This window comes from Siniperca chuatsi, linkage group LG7 (genome assembly GCF_020085105.1).
Source record: "Siniperca chuatsi isolate FFG_IHB_CAS linkage group LG7, ASM2008510v1, whole genome shotgun sequence".
Taxonomy (NCBI): Eukaryota; Metazoa; Chordata; class Actinopteri; order Centrarchiformes; family Sinipercidae; genus Siniperca; species Siniperca chuatsi.
In genome coordinates this window covers 15877486-15895574 of record NC_058048.1, presented here as the reverse complement: position 1 = coordinate 15895574, position 18089 = coordinate 15877486, and the positions used below count along the sequence as shown (strand labels likewise).

Genomic DNA, 18089 nt, shown 5'->3' with positions numbered 1-18089 from the left:
AAATGAGGTGAGGGAGACTGTTGAGTTACCAACTGCAAAGAAGAAAAAGCTACTGTTGTCTTGTTGACTTACTGACCTTATAGTATGAGCAAATTTTCTAACAATAATTGACAACTATGATATGCTCCTGAGAGCACTGGTAATACTAGCTGCGATAATAGGCATCAATTCCTACAAACAAAGCTGAGTTAAAAAAAAGAAGCTAGAATTCAGTTAGCAGTAGGTAATTTAGAAATCTCCTGTACAAAACCTGAGGATTTTCAGAGCATGAAGCTGTGAGAAGCTGCTGCTGAATGCATCACCCATTCAGTTTTTCAAAACTGAATGGGTGATGTTTTGTGGCCCTTCTGATACAGAAGAAATGGGTCGTGACAACCAGTGCTGTCTCTCTCCCACTCATTTTTCTCAAGGGGATTGTGAGGCAGTTGGTTGATCTCCTGTAATGGTATTGGTAAAAGGTCAAGTGAAAGAAACTGCCAAATTAGCATGACAGGGATGCAGCATTTTGTGCATAGCATATGTGATATGTTGTACATATGATGGAGGAACATTTTGGCTAGCTGACCAGAGACTGGCTATTCTGTGTTGTTGTTGATTTAATTTAATTTATACTATACTATTTTGTTACTCATCAGTGACGTTCATTTCTTCTTCATTTCAGTCAAATAGAGCAGTAATGTAAGTAAATATAAGTTTAATAATCCACGTGACTGATAGTTTGGAGGACATAGTTTCCTGACAGATGAACAAGTAGAGAATGCAGTTCATGGATAGGGGACGTTCACTCCCATGCCCCACTGATAATACAGGGGGTCCCTGTAGAACATACATACTGGAGTTTTTCCTGCCAGCTGCTGCACACCAGTGTTTGATAATAGAAAATAACAAATGAAAATATAGACATTTTGTTTATAAAATACAACCATATTAGGCTTTTACCATAAGTATTGCATTGGAGTACATACAGTATACATGTGGCCCAGCCCAAAAATCATGTATTATGAACTAGATATAGTTTCTTCTGCACCACAGCACCCTCTGCTGGCTGACACTCCACTTAACACAGAGACACCTTTTACTGATGAGACCTTCCATAGCACACCCTGCTTTTTTATCCTCTGCTTTGTTCTCCCTATATCTCTTTCTATATAACCAGTATGTATTCAGATTAAAAAGCCTTTATTGAGAGAATGTTGAAGAAATTACACCTACACATGACACATGCAGACACACACACACACACACACACACAAGATCTCCTAAAGCCATATCAGCTGATCCTGTTGGAATGAACTGGTCTCACTGTTTTTTTTTTTTTTTTAATAGTTATTTCTTATCATAATCATAGAGATTACTATGTTAACTGACCTTGAATGTGTTCTGTTTTGTGCTGGCAAACATTTTCTAAACAGTTTATGATGATATTGTCTGCAATTTGTCTTCATGCAGGTGCATCAAACCACAGCTGAAATCTTTGGCCTTGGGTTTCCATGCTCTGGCAACACGTACCCTTGGTAAGTCTCCTTTAAAACACATCATCTATCGAGCATGTTTGAGTGGCTCAGGGCTCAGAAGCAAACTTTCCTGTCACTTGAACTACCAGATACACTCCAAAAATGTCAGTGTTTGAGCCTTATTTAAAAGTTTATTCTGACTGCTCTGAACGGTATTTGCAGAATCTTATTGTGTTTCAGTTCTGGGGGATGTGGTTGTGAAAATATGTTTTTGGTCCTACAGCAGGGATCCCAGCACCCATCTACTTTGGAGCAATCATCGATACAACATGTCTAAAATGGGGTCAGAAGAGGTGTGGAGGCATAGGAGCCTGTAGAATCTACAACACCACTGCATACAGGTAGTACTCACATTCAGGCACATGCCATTCAGAGTTTTGTGGATCTCTCATTTTCAGTATTGTAGCATTCAGTTAATATCACAGTCTCAGAGCGGCTGGGCTCAGACTTTTTATATTATTATGTGGCAGGTTTATATTTTATGTGGCAATAACATACAAGAATTTTTTACAATGTGAAATTTTAACCAGATTTGAACAAAAACAACCACGAGCGCCTCAAGGTTGCTACATATTTGACATTTCTAACCAATATATTTGATCGCAATATAAAGGATAAATAAAAAAATCTATGTACTTGCTGCTGCAAAGCTGGCTCATTAGGTTACATCTGTGTATGTCTGCCATGTGCCTTTTGGTTACAGTAACTTGTGACTACTGTCCCTATTTGTTGATGCAGTTTGTGTGTGTTTGGCAGATGTTGTCATGATTACTGACTGCAGTTCCCTTTGACACATAAAATAATTTGTATTTATTGAGCTTTGTTAGTTGTACCATGTTGCTTTAAAAACTTCAAATGAAAGCACATATTTCCTGACCTCTTTTTATATCCTAATTGGCATTCAAGCTAATAACTTTGGTTGAGTTTGCAACAGTAATTTACTGAACTTCAAAGTTGAACTCTTTAACGTTTTCAAAACTGTGAGGTGCGTGACCCCGGGGGGAGGGGTGGAGGGAGAGACGTGAGACGAAGATACTGCGAGAGGTGAAAGCGAGAGGTGCACGCCAGTGATTTCGAACAATGGGAAGTGAGTTATTGTAGTTTGGCCCACTTATTTGGCTACTCACCCACATGGTCAGCTGTTGCAGCCACAGTGGCTGTAACACGCAGCTCATGGAGTACTTTAAAACTTATCACCAGATTGCAGCAATTTGCTTACATTCTTCTCACAGTCATAACTCAGTCCAAGGTTTCTTCAGTATCAAAATAATCCGGTCAAAGCTGTTTGTACATTAATGGGTAAATTGGAAACAGGAACTCCTAATATGTAATTCGGCATACTTTTAATGGTGCCACTTTGCCAAAATGTAAACAAATATAGACTTAAAAAAACTGTAACTGACTATATGGCAAGATTATACTTCCTGTTTACATCCTCAAAGCCCCCAAATTATATGAACTGTCTTCTGCCTTTCTGATAGCTCATGTAAAACCCTGTTCAAAAGGCCACCAAAGTCAAATTCTGCTGCTTTTAAAGTTGTGTTACGGTGCCACGATTTCTTTTGTCTTTTTTTTTGTTTTCTAGCAATTTAACAAACCAGTCATTATTTACTGTTTTTTCTGACGTGGTTCGGTAACATGTTTAACCATGTTCTTGATAAAGAAGCCATTGCACCATCCCATCAGTCATCCATCACTCCTCCATTTGTGCACTACTACTTCTTTTCCTCTCTGACTCCCAAAAGTTTGTGCTTCCATCTTGTTTGTTTTTCTAAATAGCCTCGACTTACCCTCAGCCCTTTCTCTCCTCCATTCAGTTCCTCCTCCTGTCTTATTTAATGTCTTGTCAAAAGAAACTTCATCTTTACTAAAATATATATATATATATATATATATATATATATATATATATATATATATATATATATATATATATATATATATATATATATATTTTTTTACATCTTAATTTCTCAGGATAGCATACCTGGGTCTGACTCTGAGCCTGCGGACTATCTCGTTCATTATTTGCATCCCGGGCTTCATTCTACTCAGCCGACAGCTGAAGGAGGAGGAAAGAAATGCGATCCACGGAGCTCTGGCCAACGGCGGTGCAGAGCTGGAGGAGCTCAGGAAGGAGGAGTTTGTGATTTCTAATTCTGACCAATCACAACAAACGTCAGGCAACAGCACAGACAGGGAGACACGGCTGTGACAGATCCAGAAGAATTGATGACCCCCCTCCCATCTCCTTCACACACACCACAGATGAACAAATACAACCACACACATACATATACACCCACAATATGTACAGAGTGATACTGTACACATACACACACCATCACACACAAATGAGATTTGCAGGGAATCATAAATTCTATATTTGTACTACTGGACCTGTGAAGGCTTTGTGAATTTGACAGAAATTTGATATAACTGAAATATTTCTTGAATGTACATGCTGTTAATTTTCTTTTGTCCTTTTATAAAGAAAAGTATAACAATATTTTTCTGTTTTAATAGTGGCACAAGAGATTAGATGGGAAATGTGACTTGTACAGGCTACTGCAAAAACAGTATCATTCTGAAAACCAGCACTTATAAAGGTGCCTCTTTTGATTTTCCTCCATAATGAATTTTTCCTTCCTGACACCACTGTTCAGAAGAACAGAAGAAGAGAATTGGCCTTATCAACCAGAGTAACGAAACTAAATTTAAATAAAAAGATGAAGGAAAATTAGGCCTTCAAAGAGACAGGAAGTGAGGATGTTTTTTTCTTCAGAATTTTAAATAGAGAAGATAAACAGTTTGATATGGAAATATATATTTGAACATGTATTTCAGTAACTTTTAGAGGGCTTGTCGGTTGTTGATTTGACGCATGTGCCTCATTCACTCAACAGTTACCTCTAAATCATTTGTGTGTCATCTGTCTTGCTGATAGTAGAGAACAATTTTGTCATGTTTTGAACAGATATCTGAATACTATTTCATTTTACTTTGACATTTCAGACTGAATTTAAGTCTTAACACTCATTTAGACAAAAAAAGGCTTCATTTCTGACTCACTCTAAAACATTTGTCTTTTACTTTAAGCCTGACGTCAGGTCTGATTGTATTGCAGTTTGTGTTGTGTACTTTCTGAATGTTAACTAGTTCCTTTGGTATTCATACTCACTAAAATGGAAATTGTATTTTAGTGAGATCTGCTTCCCTGTTTCAATATGGATGACATCCACAAGGAGGCAGTACTGTATTCTTATACTGTCAACCAGCACCAGCCCCATTGAACTCGTAACTAAATCTGGTATTATTCAGGAGAAAAATGTTTTATCAGGAATACACAACACACTAGACTTTGTCATGACACTGATAATTAGGATCAGACTGAATGCACCTCAGCAGGCTCTGGTGTTGGACAGCCATTTTTGTTTGAAACAGATGGCTGAGGTGAATGCTTGCTCTTGTGTCTGTCTGGTGGTTGCCATGTGTTGTGCCCTGGAAGAGGCAGAATTTGTATGGTTGCAACACCGATAAAAGATATACTGTATGTTTTCCCAGTCTTTAGGCAAACGACCCCACTGTGTGTGAAGTATCACCACAGGAAATGTGCATTTATGTTACTGAGGTGTATAAGTTCCACGTCTACAGCCATTGCTATGTGATATGTTTCACTGGTGAGTCTGTTTTTAGGTTATATTGGGTTTTTGTATGTATATGTGTGTGTGTGTGTGTGTGTGTGTGTGTGTGTGTGTGTGTGTGTGTGTGTGTGTGTGTGTATCTTTGCACATGCATGAACTCCTGTGTCAAAACCCACAAACAGAAACATCATGGTCTATTCTCAGGTTTTTCCTATCAATTTTATTCTCATAAACAGCTTCATCCCAAAATCAGAACCTTGAATTTCCTTGAAATTTGTCAAAATAATTTCTCAAAGTAAAATAAATCGACTAGCTGCTGTATCTCATGACAATTGTTTTAAAAAAAAAAGAATACTTTTGTCTTTGTAAATGCATAACATATTATTATGTAAGACTTTATTTCAAAAAATGGATATGTAACATGTTGGCAACTTACAGTATGTGGTGACTGTATTGTGTTTTGAATTCGGGTTCAGTTTCAGGCACAGGTACAGACTCAGAGAGGAACAGCGAGAGGTATAGAAGAAGAAAGTCATTATCTCAGTAATGTAACTGCATTAAAGAAATCAGAATGTAAATAATTTTCTTGGGATTATTTTTGTAAAATCTCAAAGGATATCTTAAATGTAATACTAAAATAAAACTTTTAATATCCAATCAAATTATGTGTCGGTGTTATTTATTCAAGGTGCTAATTATTCAAAACAAAGCACAGCATAAAGAGAGGTATCTTTATTAAACAAAATGTACTACATCCACTTAAAAGGCACTTCAATCGGATTTCTGTCTTAAACAGAAACGTCAGAACAACTTGAACGTATTTTTGCAATTTTATGAACTAAAAAGTTAACTGGTAAACCTTATCATAAAAAATTGGGGAACAATGAGACAGCTGGTGATCAGTCTCAGCTCCTTTCACATTGACAAGGCTCTGTCTGGATAACGAAATATAACAAAAACCACACAGCCCCTTTTCATGACACATACAGGACAACTCTTGCACTAAACCAAAAATGAACACTTGAAACACACAGTGCAACAAATATGCAACAATCTGGACCTTCTGTGGCTCAGAAACATAAAAAAGACAAATTTTAACTCCTTCCTTTGACCCATATTGAATCTATTTCATTTTAAACCTTAAGTAAGATCATAAATATTTGAATCCAATTTTTCTATCCCTACAGATACTCAGTTTTATTTATAACCACAGATAAATTTAGTCAGATTTTCAACTACATTTACATGTTCAAATTAAAGAGGGAAAACAAAAGAAAAGTGCTGGATGAAGTGCTGAATTCTCCAACCATTATCACTCACCACCACTACTTAGGTTAAAAAAGTACAGATCATCAGCTGGAATACAACAAAAACGTGAAGAAGACTTGTCTAAGTGTAACTGTACATGCAAACTATATTTGCAGTCATGCAAGCACAGAATGATTTTACATATTGTTGTTAAGCTCAACGTGAGTGCGGCAGGTGTCCCTGCTACATACAGCAATAAAGAAGCAAACCCTTGGTAGCAAAATACATTCATAGCTGTTTACCACAGTAATAGAGTGCTCTAGCTTATGACAAATCTTGCGCTCTACACTGTGCACCTGGCTAAAACAAATGATGCAGGCCGTAAAACAACACCCATCCTTGTTGCATATTTCTTTAACATATTAAGCGCTCTGTGATCAGACCTGGGTCGATTACTGACTGAATTCTCTCCAATTACCTTGCACAATTAATCTGCCTGATAGAGTGTGCACTTGAAAAAGAAATCCTCTTAGTCACACTGTGGCAGGCAGAAACAGGAAACCATCACATATTACTCACTCCATTTAAGCCAGTCTGGTGCCCTAATAAAAATTCGCCCCCATGCTTTAAAACCATTACTGAGATCAGCCAAAGTCTGTACCTCAGAGGAGCCAATCTCAGTTTTGTGATATGTGCTGTGACACAAGGTGTTATATGAAGGTAAAGCATGTGTTGCAGTAGCTCTCTCGTGATTGGGCTAAGTTGCTGTGTAAATACTTTACAATAACTAGTCATCCTTTTTGTTTCCACTGTCTTGAAGATTCTGGAAAGACAAAAAAAGAAAAGAAAATGTCAGTTAATATGTTGTTTCACTGTTTATTTTGTTGAGATCCTGGTAATTAATGGGATTTGGTGTCACTAGTATTAACAAACTCAAACTGTGTTCAATGTCTCAACAACAAAACATAGGCGATAGCACTTTTTCAATAGGCTTTGAGTTGATAATGAAATGGACAGCCTTCTTAAAACATGAATCATGGAGGAGCCATGCCTACAACCTGCCTGAGGTTGATTAGTTTGAATGTCACTCTGAAATTGTTGTATTTAGATAGTGAATGACCCAACAAGTCATTATCCTGTGGCGTTTAGGACTTAACATCACCTGGAGCTCCTGATGTTCTTTCAACAGTCTGTCGTACTCCCTGGCGAGGCCCTCCATCTGCTTCTTCATTACATCTGCCTCTAACTGGGAGTTCGTCAGGGCTGGAGAGGAAACAAGCAAACATCAGCACAGGGCATCCTCATTGTCTTTAGCTACTAGAGGTGACAAGTTTTAAAGTCTAGAGTTCTTATATCAACTTTTCTGGAGTCAGACTATAAAAATAATACTAACACATCTGTAAATGACACACAAATTGGCATGTGCACATGGATACTAACCATCTCTTGAGGTCTTCAGTCCTTCTTTCAGTTTCTCCACTTCTTTCCTCAATAGCTCCATGCCCTCTGCGGTAGCCTTATCACCCCTCCCTTCCATCAGAGTCTGAAATACATCGAATGACATAAAGCTCAACACAGCTCCTCTGTCTGTATTCACATCTAGAGGTGGTTGATGAGTGGAAGCAAACCAAGTGTGAGGGTGCCTATCTAAGTCTAAATGTAATCTTGACAAATCAGGGGAGTTAAAATTATTTGCAAAAAATGCAACAAAAAAGCTGGCACTAAAATGTTTACTTTTATTTGTCAGCTACATACAAATCCATTTAATTATTTAACAGTACAATTTATTAATTGTCTGATGTAGAGTGTGCAGTTGTCATTCTATCTAACAACAGTGATATCTTTGAGTCTCCAAAACCAATGTGGAGCATACCTGTTTCAGCATCTCATTGTCCTCCATGTATTTCTTGGCAGCCTGGTTAGCACAGTCAGCCTGCGCCTGAAGGGCAGCCGTAGTGCCAGACACTGATGCCAGTTGGTTAATCAAGGTGACCACTCGCTTCATAACCCTGCAAACAACACAATAAAATAACAGGGGTTGGAGAAACACCTAATTCAAGGGATAGATCTAGGTCTGCAACTAACTTATTTTCATTCATCAGTAATGTATTGATTTCTTTTTTGATATGTCATCCGTGTATCGATATAAGAGAGCAAACACTCACAGCCAGAGGAAGACAGTGAAACCAGAGATGTAGAGGTTCCTCTGGGCTCTGAAAAGCTTCATGTGCAGGTGATCAAACATGTTCGGTTGCAGCTTGACATCTGTGCCAAGATCTTTAGCTGAATATTTCCTCACCTCACGCACAGCATCTAAAGAAAAAGATGTAAACAATGAATAATAACCAAAAAGTTACACTTTTTCTACTATGTACCATCGTTTTAAAATGTTGTCCAGTCACATGGTCTGACTCTGTTACAGCATCCAATAGTACGCCAAAATCCCCCAATGTCCCTCAAGCTCACTGTTAATATTTTTCGAAACTCAGTGGTTCACACCATCTCAAGTGGTCAGTGAGCAGGTCACAGCTCCAACTTGGAGTTATTACCTACAGTATCTACAAGAAAAAAAAACAAACGGACACACTTGATGTTTCACTTACCAAGGAAGAGAACAATAAGTATTATGATCATTGTGAGAAACACTTTGTTCCAGAACCTCGCCACACAGCTCCAGATCCTCAGCTGGAAAATACTCTGCCACCTGCAACCACACACAAGGACACATAATCACAAGCATTTATAGACAAGCGGTGTGTAAAAGATGTCAGTGACTCACTCACTATGCAACATGCAATCAAGATCTTCTGCAAGATCACCAAAATTGACAGTATATTTGTCACAGCAATGTGCACCCCTTGCTCTGTGTTTTTGTTGTATTGATTATACGACCATGTTGTGGCAGTACAAACCTGACACACACACATATGATTCTGAGCGACTGTTAATTACCTCCTGGCTGAGATGAAGGGTAAACAGAGGATGACAAGAATGCCAATCTCCACATAGAGAAAGAGGGCCACAGCAGTCCATTGCAGCGTCATCTCACGCTAGGGCCTCTGAAGATAACCTGGCAAAGACAGGCCTTATAGAATCACAGGTAAGAACTGGGTTCTGAGTTCTGACCAGCCTGTCTGACATAAAAACAAAACAAAAACTATAAGGAACATAAAGCTCAGTCAGTGCAGTTGGGAGGTTTAGCTGGAGTGGATGGCTTTTCTTCCATTTGGACAACAATACAGCCTCTGTTGAGAAAAATGATAGCTTAAGCCCCTTAACCGCTCTGTTCGCAGTTCACATACCTTAACTAGCAATGGCTAACGTTAAAGTTAACTTAAGTTAGATTAGTTAAGTTAACGTTATTGTAACCTACAGCGCCGCCAATCACGAGCAATATGTGACAAAATATAGACAAATATCTATAACATATGCTTTCGCTTTTAATGATTTCGCTCTTTTCATCGTCTGTCCAACGTAAACTAACCTTAAGTTACCTTAACTAAAAGCTAACATTAACCTAACATGAGCGATTTAGAAGTAGCTAAGCTAACTAGTTAAACGATTTAAAATGGCAATAAGGTATCTAAGTTTATGTCAAAATTCAGGCATAAAGATACACAACTTACCAACAAATCGCCAAAATAGTGGCTAAAAAAAAGCGTAACTTTGTTTAACTTCTGAAATCAAAACCACAGCATAGCTTGTCCGTCTGCTTCTCTTCCTGTTCCAGCAAGCGCGTGTCAAAGTCCTAGCTTCCGGTCCGACTTTTCAAAATTAAACTAATTCCAAGATTATGTTAATGTTTAATATAAAACTTAATTCAATCGTTTTTTATTGGTATGTTGTTATCTAACATTAATATGGCATTTTCATTCATATGGAAATTAATCGTTGTCTGTTAATTTGTTTAGTATTAACTAAAACACATATTGAAATTACTTTGTAGGTACAATGGCATTACTTCCGGTCTAGTACTCTTTTATTAGCAAAACCAAATATATATTCAAATACAAAATACCTTGCTTTCCAAAAAGCTAGACGTTCAGGAAATGAATGATTGTACCAGTATCACATTGTAGTTCTTTGTAATTTGTTTTAGTCTTTTCTAACTGAAAAGACTCAATTAAAAAATGTACTGATATTTGTAATATTCTTCATATTTGATGATGATTTTGAGAATATTGCAGTATATGAAATGTTCACAATTGAGAATGACTTCCGGATGGGAGCCGAAACGTCTTGATTCTGAAAACAGTGTCCAGATGACTACGACTGAAACCTTTTCTACGATAGAACACTCCTGGACGAATGAAGGACTACACCGTCCTATATGAAATGTTCTTATAGATAAAACTTTGGGTGATCTGTGTGGGTGTGCAGCTACAATAGTATGTCCCATGTTACATGTGCTAAATATTCAGTGACAAAAACCAAAAAACAACCTCAAACCTCAGTATACACTTACTGTTTAAGAATAACTAGATATTCTATTTAAATAGCTACTTAATTACCATTTAGTCTGGACTGGACAAAATATAGCAATAAAGAAGACATACACCAGTGATACAACTATAGCTTTGCAGTTTTATTTGGCATAAAAATAAAATTAAAAAAGCTAAAATCAAATATATCACATTTCAATATGCTCATGATCATGCACTGACCCATATGTGTTCTGGAGGTAATCTATTACAGCTGAGGTACTGGATAGAGAATTGAACACTTTTCTCTCAGGCTGGGAGCTAACCCTCTCCAGCATGTAGATAAGATGGTGGTGGAAACAGGTGAATGGAGTGCCCTGCTCTACAGAGATGTCCACCCAGTCCCATATACACTCCAAAGGAGTATCCTCGTAGCCGGTGAACATGGCCGGGTTAGCAAGCAACCCCCGTGCAGCCATCACACCTAATAAGCAAATCCAAACAAACAATAAATTAACAAATTCTAAAGTAATATTGCCATTTATGCATCTGTCATAAGTTGATAAGTGTACTTTGATGAAAACAAACCTACCATCAACACCAGTAAGCTGGTGAGTGGACTCCACATCACGGAGGTACTTTATGTCTCCATTGGCAATGACAGGGACAGATACGCTGTCTTTGATTGTCTTTATGGCATCATAATGGACTGGTTGGTGGCGTTCTTCTGATGTACGGCCGTGGACTGTTATCCACGACACACCGGCTGATTCAGCCTTCTGGCACAGATCCACTGTCTGCCTCAGGTCCTTGTGAATTCTGTGGATGAAGTGAATTTCTTTATTATTATTATTATTACTAGTACTATTAATACGAATACTGAGCATAACATTTTACTGTTGAAAAATAAACTTGTCAGTACTCTCTGGTGGACAAACTATGTTTGGCATTTCTGTCCTGCAATTTTTTCGATATATCGGCCTCGCACATTTATCGGTCTAGCTCTAGTATAATGTCTAATTGGTTCAGGGTTTTTTTTTACCTTATTTTGATAGACGCTGTATAGTTTGGATTGTCCACTTGGTTTCTGACATGTCTGACCATGTCTTTCACAAGTTCAGGCTTGTTGATGAGGCATGCACCATACCCTGCTGACATAGCCCATCTGAAAACACAACAACAAAGCTAATCAAACAAACCACGTAGATAAAAAATTCGGGAAGATTTGCAGTCATGTTCAGGGGGCACAGGATTTAATAGATTTTTGTCTAATTATCGATCACGGTAACACTTATTTGGATTTGAAATAATAGGGATGAAAACAGAAACATATGATTTCCATTAGAAATGAGTAAGTCAAACAAACTGTGAGCTTTTGATCCTAAAATCAAAATGCTGAAATAACAGAGTAATAAAAAGTGACTGGAGGCCAAAATGTATCAGGGCCTAGTGTCAGTAGTTGCACCTTTGGGGACAGCCACAGTTAAGGTCAACTCCATCTGAGAAAGGTGCTACTACACAGGCTGCATCAGCCAGAGTCTGGGCATCATGGGAAGCGAACTGCACTATCAGGGGCCGGTCACCTGAGGAGGAAAGGATAAAACAAACAATGGTAATCAAAACTTGATTGACACCTTTGTGTAAAATGCTGTGTATTAGAAATGGTGGCGCAGCAAGACATTATGGTAGTACACTGTTACGGCTCATTTTACAGTGTTGCTTCTCACACTCATTGGTAGTGAATTCACTGTCTCTGGCTTTGACAGATCGCATGAAGTCAGCAGCAACTATCATTGGGGTGAAGCAGATATCACAGTTGTATTTCCTCACCAAGGACCTAAATGCAAGCCTATGGGGGAAAAAAAAGAAAAAAGCATAGTGTGCAACAGCCACACAATAAAGGGTATTTGTACCTACAGTACGTCTCGTGTTTAAGGTAGCAGAGCAGAGCAGTTGATGAAACATTTAACGTTATATGCATTAAACTTAAAAGTGTGTTTCCCCTTGAATTTCATGTGGTTCAGTACTGCACGAATAATTGAAGTAACCGCTGCCATTATAGAAATGAGACAGATTCCACTTACTTTGAATATCGAACCATTGGGGCACATATTTTCAGGACTTTTCCCTTTTGAAACATGTCCATGATGCTGGTGTTGCCGTTAGAAGTCTTCATTGTTCACAAGTAGCACAGTTAGCGAGCTAGCATAACACGCCAACGAGCTCAATATCCAAGAGTAGAGTTTCGTTTAAGGATCGGTTCCGTCGTCTGACATCAATTTCATTGTTTCAAAGACGAGAATAAACTGGACATACACCGTAAAATCCCACACTGTCGCATATAGATACATAGATATAGCTATGTTTACTTCGGAACAATATTAAACAACGAAGCTTCAGTCCCTCATGCGGGAAACTGTGGGCGTGTTTGAGACCGCTGAACCCATACGTCACACACCGCATTGTGTGTGTTTTATTGTTTTATTTTATTTTTTCAAATCATAAACATCCACCCACAAATGTAATTAGTTTATGATGTACAAGGCAATATAATTTTGTGTTAAAAAAAGTACTAAAAAACGTAGAAAATGGTGTTCGATGTCACAGGGATACACTACGTCATACCTATGCATGCAATGGTGCCTTCAAGGTCTGTGGGGAAAGCTTATTTCTCGAGCTCTCAAATCACTAAAGCACATAATAATATTGCATTCAGTTTGTGGAATTAGAATAATTTGCTGAAAAGGGGCTAATTATACACATGTAGGGACAGTAACAATTTCAATGTCCTCAAAAAGGGCATTACTGGTTTGATTTAAACCATACATTTATATATGTAGCTCCAATTTACATTCATTTTCAGACATTTATCCTACTATAAAAGATGTAGGCAACATAGAAATGTAAGACAAGATGGAGAAAATAAAATAAATGACAAAGGTTCAGTGCAAAGTTTGTTTATCTTCAATATTAAGCTGCCTTTTCTAACTGATAAACCTAATTCCTTGCAGATTGTGAAAAGCAGCTCCATCGGTGCAAAAGTGCATGGCTGCAATACCAAAAGGACAAGCCCAAGCTACGGGTCACATGAGTTGTGTGGTGAAAAGACAAAAAGTGAAATACACTGAGGCAGTGGTGCAAGAGGTCCCCCAATCAATACCTACTGTTCCTCAGCTTTCATCAGATCAGGACTGCCAATTGTGGAGGCATCTTCTGAGGAAACCCCCCTGGCACAGAAATGCTCAAGAAACGTTGAACTAATGGAATAAGCACTAATGCTACAGTAGTTTTTTCCACACCCTGAAGACAATCAGTAGACCAGATTAGAGATTAGAGAGCAATTATGAGTTGAATGTAATGTTTGTTATTTGTAGAATAAGTAAAAAGCCAAACATTACAAACTCCTGGCTGGTTTTAGAAGGAGGTTTCTGATATGTTTTCTCAGTTTGCCATCACAGTCATTTACAGTGCCTACTAGTGACAATTTTCCCAGATCCCACACTTTTTTTTTCCTAAGGGCTGCATTTGTAACATATGACCTACTCCAAGTGTACTATGTACTGATTATATATGGCATAATTTTGATACTATCTCAGTTGCATGTTATCTCAATCCCCCCCCCTTTTCCAGTGTCTCCATTTTGTAGCACCAAGTCAACAGGAAATCTTTGTAAACCAAAATTTTGATCTAGAATGCTGAAAATGTGATTTGAAGCACAGAATCAAGCCTGCTCTAGAATGAAAGCAAGTTATCTGTAGTACTTTCTCTCTCTGGCCACAAGAGGGCATTGAAGCAGCACAATTCTAAAAATGTCTCTCCTCGGGAGGAGTCTTTAAAGGAACAATTCACCCAAAATCAAAGTATATATTGTTTTCCTACCTCAAGAAACCGATAGCACAGCAATCTATCCAGATTGTTTTAGTGTGATTTGAATATTAGCTGCTTAAGTGGCATTTGATTTGTGGCACTCAAAGCATCAAAAACCTTCAGTTTAAGTTTCTCTTCTGAAGTGGAACGTAAACATAACTTGATCACAAACCACATGAAGAGCTTCTTTTTGTGCAGATATACCTGCCTTTCCCTTGGTGATGGAGGGTGTGTTTGTTATTTTGTAGGCCAAAATAATGAATAATTACCTCTGTCTGCTGTCATCTTTTAAAAAAAGGACAAGGACTATTTCCTCATAAAATACACAATTGTTGAACTAATGGACACTTTATTTCAAACTGGCACTGAATAAGTGACTAATATCAAAAAGAAGCATCAATAGATACATCAATAAGGCACAGAGGGCATCACAAAAATATCCCTTGCCATGACTGTGGAGAGACCCGTTAATCATCTGATAAAATCTCAGAATCTAAAACTTCAACAGAATAAATACAATTTCAGTCCAAGTCAAGCCAAAGAAAGTGATAGCAGTGGAATGCAGCTTCTTATTTTCACTAGTAAGCCAGTGAGTGATATCAAAAATGTATCTATCCACTTTTCTCCACACTCATGATCCATCTATACTACCTACTTAACCAGATTTTTTAAGCTTACAGATCACAATGAATAGAAAAGGTTCCTTAATATACCAACATTTACATAATACATTATGAATCGCAGACATAAACAGTGGCCAGAGAAAAGGCTTGGGAAGAGCTTAGCTTGTGTTAATGTTGTGCAGAAACACACAATACCCTGTGAAGAAACAAAACACGTGTTAAGTATTTTCACCACATCCTTTGTACAGTGTGGATAAGTTAGTGATTTCTTAGCATGCATCCACACTCCAGCACCACATTTCTTCTCCCTTATATACTAGTTGCTTTGAACCATATTATAAGTTAGCAGTTTTAAAAGCACTTCTTTATGATGCTAAACAATGATCAGCATCATTCAAATTTAAAACCGGTCACTCTGCATACTTGACCAACTTGATTTGACATGAGGAGAGTGACTTTGCTGAGGGCAAATAACTATTCTCCTCCTCTCAGTCCATATGAGTCAATCCTACAGCCAGTAAAAACAAATTAAATATGAGCATGTCTCTGGAAACCAACAAGCTAAAAAGTGAAGCATTTAATGAAATATCCATTCCAACAGACAGATCATCCATAAACATCAAGACAAAGACTGAATGGATATTTCACCCACTTTGTCCATGTCTACTCATCTCTGATATCTGTAACATTGCAGCACAGATGCTTCCTGTCCAGAGCTTGGGAAGGGTACTTAAAGGGATATCAGGCTACACAACTGTAAAAAGACAACACAGCAGGTCAATGGAACCCAGCCTTGGGGGAGCTACAGTATAGGGGCCATGGGAATAACCACCCTTGCATGTCCCCAGCCACCTGCACCCCCTCCTTACTGAGGTAGCTTTCTGTGGCCAGCCGCCTCCATCTCCACACTGGAGAGGAAACGTCTGGATAGTCGGTGGCAGTCGTAGCTCAGCTCTGTGGTGTAGACGGCGCTGGTTTTCTTGGGGTAGATGATGGTGGTGCTCTTGAAGAGCTGTGGCCGATGGCGAGGCTGGAACTCCAGCTGTGTCTTGTAGTGGCGCCAGGTGCTGTGGGGCACGGCCATGATGGTCTGCCTGCAGTGTTCAAGGCCCTGGCCCCATGGCTGCAGGGCCACGCCCTGGATGAAGTGGCGGTCTGAGTTGTAGTGGACAGATGAGGTGTATCTGTGGAGGAGGGAAAGTGTAATGGTTTTATTTGCTGCAAAATTATGCAGTGAAATGAGTCCGCGTCCCACCTGCACCAATTCTCCATCACACTACACAAGGTCTGTCCAAGTCCACTGTTCTCTTGCTTATGTACACACTTTGCAGTTGTTGGCAGTCTTGGTACATATTTAAGTAAAAACACCACAGCCTGCACGTCCTCACGGTGTGCCATTTTTTAAATGCATATTCTCACTCCTCCAGCAGGTCTAATGCTGCACAGAGGTCACATCAAAGCCAACCCACCTTATTTCCTTCGGTGGTAATGGATCAAGTGCTATGCCTTCCCCAAAGGACAATGGGTGTAGCTGCTGGAAAGATCCAGAGGGTAAAACTGGAACCTGCAATGCAAAAACAAGCCCCACAGTCAACACATAAGGAGACAATATTGAAAGTTCTCATAGGCGCAGTTCAGTGCTGAAGTGACCCACTTTGTTCAGCTGGCCAGAACTTGCAGCAAGTTCTTGCAGGGAAAGAACTTTCACAAACATTTGGTTTATTTAACTAAACATTGGCTTATAGGGAGTCGGCAAAACAGTGGACATGGTGTGTTTGGAAGCAACAGTTTCAGAGCTAACTTCATGTGTGCAGTGGCAACATCTATTCCAATGCAAGACAAACTGGAATTTTTGCAGGACAAACTACCCTGCATAACATTTACTTATGCATTTGTGGAAGCCATCAGGCTTTCATGTGTGTAATACTAAATTCCTAGTATTATGCCAAATCTTCCGTATCAAATTGCACGTTTTGGAATGTACTGGCATTTAAAATGACAAATGCTCAGCTGCAATTTGTGGTCGTCTGCCTTGCTCCAAAGGGAGTTCATATATTGCTTAAATAACAGCATATAGTCAGGAGGTAGTGTTACCTACCAGGGAGCCCCTTCCCTCGTCTTCAGACACCGGGCTCACGCCCCCGGGTTTCTCCGCACACACGGGCAGCAGCCAGGCGCTGGGGCTCGGGCTCGGGGGTAACCCAGAGTCCGGGCTGTCAAGTCCTCTATCAGCCCTGCAGCTCATATCCAGTGGATCCCCTTCACATACATTTGGCAAGTTCAACCTGCCAACCATTTCTGGTTAAAAGTTGCAAAACTCCTGCGAGTAAAACGCAGATTGCGAAAGAGAAATAGTTCAAGATCGCAGTTCCGTAAGAGGTTGTTTTTTTTTCTTCGTCCTTGGGGGTTTTGTTTTGTTGCAAAGTCCCACGGTGTAACCGCTAACCTCTTCCCGGACAGGATGCAACAGCTGCCCGCTGGAAATATCATCAACCGGGCGGTAATTTAATTCAGTTCCACGAACCCACCAAACCAGACCTAAAAAACACTTCAAAACAAGAAACTAAAAGCTGTCCTTTACTTTGACATTCAAAAATATCAAAGCATGACCCAGCTCCAAGGAGGATTGTGTATTCGGAGAGGAGTTTGTCCACTTGGGCTGTGAGGGACTCCTGCTGCCCGCGGTCCGACTTCAAACTTCTTTTCCCTGAGAGGGGCCTTCAGATCCTCAAACACACGAAAGGAAACGCCTTTTGGAGCATCAACAGTATC

The 18089-nt window shown here is 39.1% G+C and overlaps 3 protein-coding genes and 1 long non-coding RNA gene across 6 annotated transcripts in view; 2 read left to right on the top strand and 2 right to left on the bottom strand.

Annotated features, from left to right (window-relative positions):
- The window catches only part of LOC122879574 (solute carrier organic anion transporter family member 1C1-like), a 30274-nt gene extending 24978 nt beyond the window's left edge, over positions 1–5296 (top strand). For both annotated transcript variants that reach the window (XM_044203851.1, XM_044203852.1), the window contains exons 13-15: positions 1450–1514; positions 1738–1855; positions 3492–5296. In XM_044203851.1, the coding sequence (XP_044059786.1) occupies positions 1450–1514; positions 1738–1855; positions 3492–3729 (421 nt within the window). In that variant the 3' untranslated portion in view covers positions 3730–5296. The remainder of the gene's footprint in view (positions 1–1449; positions 1515–1737; positions 1856–3491) is intronic.
- Positions 5297–5875: 579 nt separating this feature from the next.
- Positions 5876–13274, bottom strand: LOC122879575 (tRNA-dihydrouridine(20a/20b) synthase [NAD(P)+]-like). 2 transcript variants are annotated; one of them, XM_044203855.1, is made up of 12 exons: positions 12912–13271; positions 12555–12676; positions 12293–12410; positions 11870–11992; positions 11400–11646; positions 9359–9456; positions 9010–9110; positions 8572–8719; positions 8280–8415; positions 7847–7949; positions 7569–7669; positions 5876–7229 (listed from the first exon to the last, which is right to left on the bottom strand). In XM_044203855.1, the coding sequence occupies exons 1-12, from the start codon at positions 13001–13003 to the stop codon at positions 7194–7196; spliced, it is 1425 nt and encodes a 474-aa protein (XP_044059790.1). In that variant the 5' UTR covers positions 13004–13271; the 3' UTR covers positions 5876–7193. The 2 variants fall into 2 exon arrangements, with proteins under 2 accessions (XP_044059790.1, XP_044059788.1); XM_044203853.1 differs by lacking the exons at positions 5876–7229; positions 7569–7669; positions 7847–7949; ... (2 more) ...; positions 9010–9110; positions 9359–9456 and adding an exon at positions 10971–11311 and having other exon boundaries at positions 11420–11646; positions 12912–13274.
- On the top strand, positions 12305–15406 carry LOC122879577. The gene is made up of 2 exons (XR_006378736.1): positions 12305–12439; positions 13839–15406. It is a non-coding gene; the product is annotated as an uncharacterized LOC122879577 (long non-coding RNA).
- Positions 15027–17707, bottom strand: rflnb (refilin B). The gene is made up of 3 exons (XM_044203856.1): positions 17416–17707; positions 16787–16881; positions 15027–16501 (listed from the first exon to the last, which is right to left on the bottom strand). Exons 1-3 carry the CDS (start codon positions 17611–17613, stop codon positions 16183–16185), a joined length of 612 nt encoding a protein of 203 aa, XP_044059791.1. The 5' UTR covers positions 17614–17707; the 3' UTR covers positions 15027–16182.
- Between the last annotated feature and the right edge of the window lie 382 nt (positions 17708–18089).